Here is a 4,431-nt window from a genome sequence, read left to right as displayed (position 1 = left end):
TAACACTAGTAATAGTGACTCTAGGGACATCCAACACTTAGAGAAGATGGACAGATGTCAGGCCTCCACCTGTAGATGGCCGTTTCTGGGTCGTTTTCTGATGTTTTTTTGGCTTTGAAGTAAACATTATAATAGTTTTATTGATGCATATGATACAAAGCTGTTACTGATGACCAACCGCCTCTGCATCCTGACAGCATTAGACAGAAAAATACTTGTCAAATAGGATTGGTCTTTGGTCCAAAACATGCCATAAAAAAAAAAGACAAAAAAATAAATCAAACAACAACAAAAAAAAAAGCAGGAATCATTCATTCAATCAGTTGTGCTAATATGCTTTTTGAATTTTAATTTATAATTTAGACTATATATGCTAATGAATATTTAGAGTAGAACCTTAATTTATGAATGAAATGTTTTGCTATTCGACTCGGTTTTATTTGTGATTTGGGTCTATACAAACCTACAGAGGTGAACTGAATTAATAAAATCTAAAAAGATATTTCTGTAACAGCTTAGAGTAAACAGGATAAACAGTAGTCTGTTCTAAAAGTTACTGATTCATTCTATAACAAATATGCACAGAATCCTGATGTGAAACGCAGCACTGGTTTTATTGTAGATGTGTATCAGAAAGGACAATCGGTTCCGTATCCCGGCCCAAAGTCAGAAACCCTCTTGAGCAGCGCTGCCTTCACTGCACTGATCTTCTCATCCAGCTCGGTCAGGGTGCAGTTCTGAAAGACAGCCAGTTAAAGTCAGATGGTCATCAATATGTTCATCTATGATTCAATTGTTGTTGAGATGAGAGCAGAGAAGTACCAACCTGATCAGTGGATGTCTTAGGCCTCTTGTGGAGATGACTCTGCAATGTTAGCAAACATTGAAACTTGTTGATTCATCCAATTTTTAACCAAATACTTAAACTTTGAGTCATTTGATGGAACAAATGGATGCATTTAACTAAGAAAACTATGCATAGCATGCAGTTTATGAGAACAAAACCTTTTCTCCCATGTGATAGTGTTTTCATTAGATGTTTTGACAATAAACGGGAGTAAAAGCATGGGATTAGTTGGGGGGAGTATCATACTACAAACATTACAGTAAATACAATGAAAAAGATGTCCTACGGCTTGCAGTAATGTGTGATGAATTGGCGTATTCTTTATTTCCTCTAAAATCCTTTAGTATCCTAAGTATTAGAATGTTGTTCCTAAAATCCTGGGCCAACTGTGCGACGCTTTTTACTAAACACCAAACTACAGCAGAGAAAAAACAAGAGGAGGGTTTGGGAGGAGACAGGGAAAAGAAAAGACCCCATCTTTAGCCATTTATTCATAGACACTCGACATCTCTTGCTCTGCTCGCACAAACATGCAGCGAGTCAACAGCAGATGGAGAGTAGTACTTTCACAGAAGCAGCATGCTGTGCTGAGGAATACTAGTATGAGAAGACATGCAGCATCTCAAGCACACTTGGATAACTGAAACGCTGGATGGTCTCCTTTAGCTTAGGAAATCAGAGTTTGATGGACTGGGCTGATTCCTCAGAGGTTTATTATGAGGTCCAAATCATCTTAGCATCTGCACTAAAAAGAAAGGAAAGGCTGACGTTCCTCTTATGTCATGTATTTATTGTTAGATAGGTCCAGATATCAGTTATCTTTATAGTTTAGTACAACTTCTTCAGCTTTTCCAGATAAATTGAAATCAAGTAACATTAATTTTGCTCACAGGGTTCACTACTAGCCTTGTTATGTTTAACTCATTATTGCTGCCAGACATTAACCATTTATCGTTTACCCCCCTCTGTTTAAGGTTTCCTCAGACTTTTACCATAGCTATTTTCTTTTTTTCCACTTTTTCTTTCTTTTAAGTTCTTCAAGTTTCTCCCAGAGTGATCTGTATATCCTGACGTTATGCTCATTACGCGTCTTTTTGTTTCTTCTGACAACTTTACCATTTGGAAAAAACTTCAGTCCCTCATTGAAGCCAACGGGTGACTGTTCAGGATATTCATAAAGTTAAACAGAGGTAAAACCAAGCTCCTTGTATAGCTATAAAAATAAGCATTTTTAATAAACCTTAAATTGTTTCAAATGTTGCAAGTATGCCAATAACTACAGAGTATTAAAGTACAAAATGCTTTTTACCACCTTAGAAACAAAGTCAGATCTAGGGCTGCAACTAACGATTATTTTGCAAAGCGATTAATCTGTCGACTATTTTCTAGATTAATCAGTTAATACTCGGATACCCAAAGGTACCTTAAAGAAGACTTTTCAGAACACTTAACTAGGTGAAACTAAAACTTACCACTTGGATAGAGCATATTAACAGAGAAATTTTTTTTTTTTAATCTTAAATGCAATATGTTCACATATTTTAGGCATATATCCTCTAATTGGTTTGCTCTGTCAGCTAAAGGCATACTTTAGAGTCTCTACACTCCAGTTAATGATTAATTTATTACTAAATTAGTTAGCAATTATTTCAATAATCGATTAATCATGATTAATCTAATTGTTTCAGCCCTAGTCACATCCCTCTTAACAAAACCTGAACTTGAAAAATGACATATGCCTTTATTATTTTATGTTAGATTATTAAACTTTGCCTACTTTAGTATTGCAGGAATTCTCAGCTAAGAGAACAAATAAGCTAAGCTACTAGACAATGACCAAAGGGTTGAGCGCAACCCCAAAAATCTCTGTACCCTCTTTAAAGATAAACGATTCTTTCAAATCTCTGTGTTGTTTCTGTAACATCTACTTAAACCTACAATCAAGTTAAAATCCAGTTCTTTCAGTTATCTGCAACAAAACTTGACTCTCTTTTTATCACATCATACTTGATTTAGTAAACAATCTTTTTTTAATCTATATGCCCTCGTATGTTTTTTTGGATTAACTTTATGTAACTTCATGTTTTTTGACTAACATATGAATAAATAAAGTTGCCTTATTTGCCTTGAGATAAGTACGTGAAAAAAAAGTAAATGTCTTTTGTTTCTAATCCATATTTTTGGTAAAATGTGTTGAAGTAATAAGCATAAAAGATGAAACTCCATTAGCTTTTTACAAAACTCCTCTGAGCAAGTGGTTTTCAGTTTTTAAACAGCCGTGGACCAATACTCCACTTGGTAATTTAGGCATCACACCACTTTAAACAGGTTCTTTAAAAGCGTTTTTCTAACACACAGTGAATGTCTTACTTTGGCAGATGCTGTCATTTTCTGTTCAAACACATTAAAGCCTGCCAATTCAAAATCTAAACAGCCAGCAAGCTGCTAGCTACATTACCAAGTTTCTCTTTACTAAAAGTAAGATAAACAGCTATATAAGGTAAAAGCTGGTGCAAAGACACCTCACTAAGTGAGTGTGTTTCTTATTTAAAATGCTGTACAGACTGACTATTTAAATCTGAGTAGGCAGATGACTGTCGCTTGACAATAGCAGACACTGAAGTGGCCTAAATGGGCTGAAAAAAAGAGGTGAAGATGGCAGCAATATACACGGATATATAGTGACACTGTGATGATCTATTGCAAAGACCCTCAGCCCAGACACAAGATGTGACACTACAAGCTTTGCTAATTGCATGACATGGTATAGACACCTGGGCTCCTAAAAGAGGACGGTTAAGTGCCGAGAGCGTTGAGTGGATGCTGGAAGGTAAATCTGAATATGCTTGGTGTGATTTAAACAGTGCAGCTAAATGGGCAAATAGGTCACTGTAAGAATCCCCGTCCGTTCACTGCTCTTGCAAAAATATACAAAACCTTATAAAACTTTTTTCTTTAAAGTTTTGTCTCGTTAAAACCACAAGCTTTAGTTTATTTTGTTTGGATGCTATGTGTTTGACCAACACAGAGCAGTGTCTAATTGTGAACATCTTTTACTGCAATTACAGCTGCATCTCTTTAATTTAATGGGATGTCTGTGCATACTGAGACTAAAATTGTTGCCAACAATTTGCATATCAGCTTAAAATAGGTTGCAGAACTATGTAAGCTAAAACTTTTAAAGCTTTGCCAAAGATTTACATTATGGTTTGGGCTTTGACGGATCCATTCCAGTGCAGATCTGACTGCAAATCAATTCTACTACAGTCCAAAATCCTTTGCTACTTCTACCAGGTTTTCCTGTTTAAAGCTCCATTCATCAACCCAGAGCAACTTTCCCAGTATTCATATGAGCAGATTCAGGGAGCATGTGAACATTTGTTTTCTATTTTATCAACTCATCTATCATATAACCTTTAAAAAATATATATATATACTCTGAGGGTTGTGTGCACCAGTTTATGCTCTCAAAAAAACTTAGGAAGATCTGTATTCAGAAGATAGGACATGTTATATTTTTACTTCTTATCTATTTCTGTAGCTGCAATATATTCCTACATATTAATACAGGGTTCCTACAGCAT

At 35.5% G+C, this 4,431-nt stretch overlaps 1 protein-coding gene across 1 annotated transcript in view; it reads right to left on the bottom strand.

The window, feature by feature from the left end:
• Positions 1-616: 616 nt before the first annotated feature.
• The window catches only part of mbip (MAP3K12 binding inhibitory protein 1), an 8,785-nt gene continuing 4,970 nt past the window's right edge, over positions 617-4,431 (bottom strand). The window contains exons 8-9 of the mRNA XM_015392166.1: positions 827-865; positions 617-737 (exon numbers count right to left, since the gene is read on the bottom strand). Coding sequence (XP_015247652.1) covers positions 630-737; positions 827-865 — 147 coding nt within the window. The 3' untranslated portion in view covers positions 617-629. The remainder of the gene's footprint in view (positions 738-826; positions 866-4,431) is intronic.

The sequence above is a fragment of the Cyprinodon variegatus genome, unplaced genomic scaffold (genome assembly GCF_000732505.1).
Source record: "Cyprinodon variegatus isolate N-32 unplaced genomic scaffold, C_variegatus-1.0 Scaffold576, whole genome shotgun sequence".
NCBI classification, from domain to species: Eukaryota; Metazoa; Chordata; class Actinopteri; order Cyprinodontiformes; family Cyprinodontidae; genus Cyprinodon; species Cyprinodon variegatus.
This window is presented reverse-complemented; position numbering and strand designations above follow the sequence as displayed.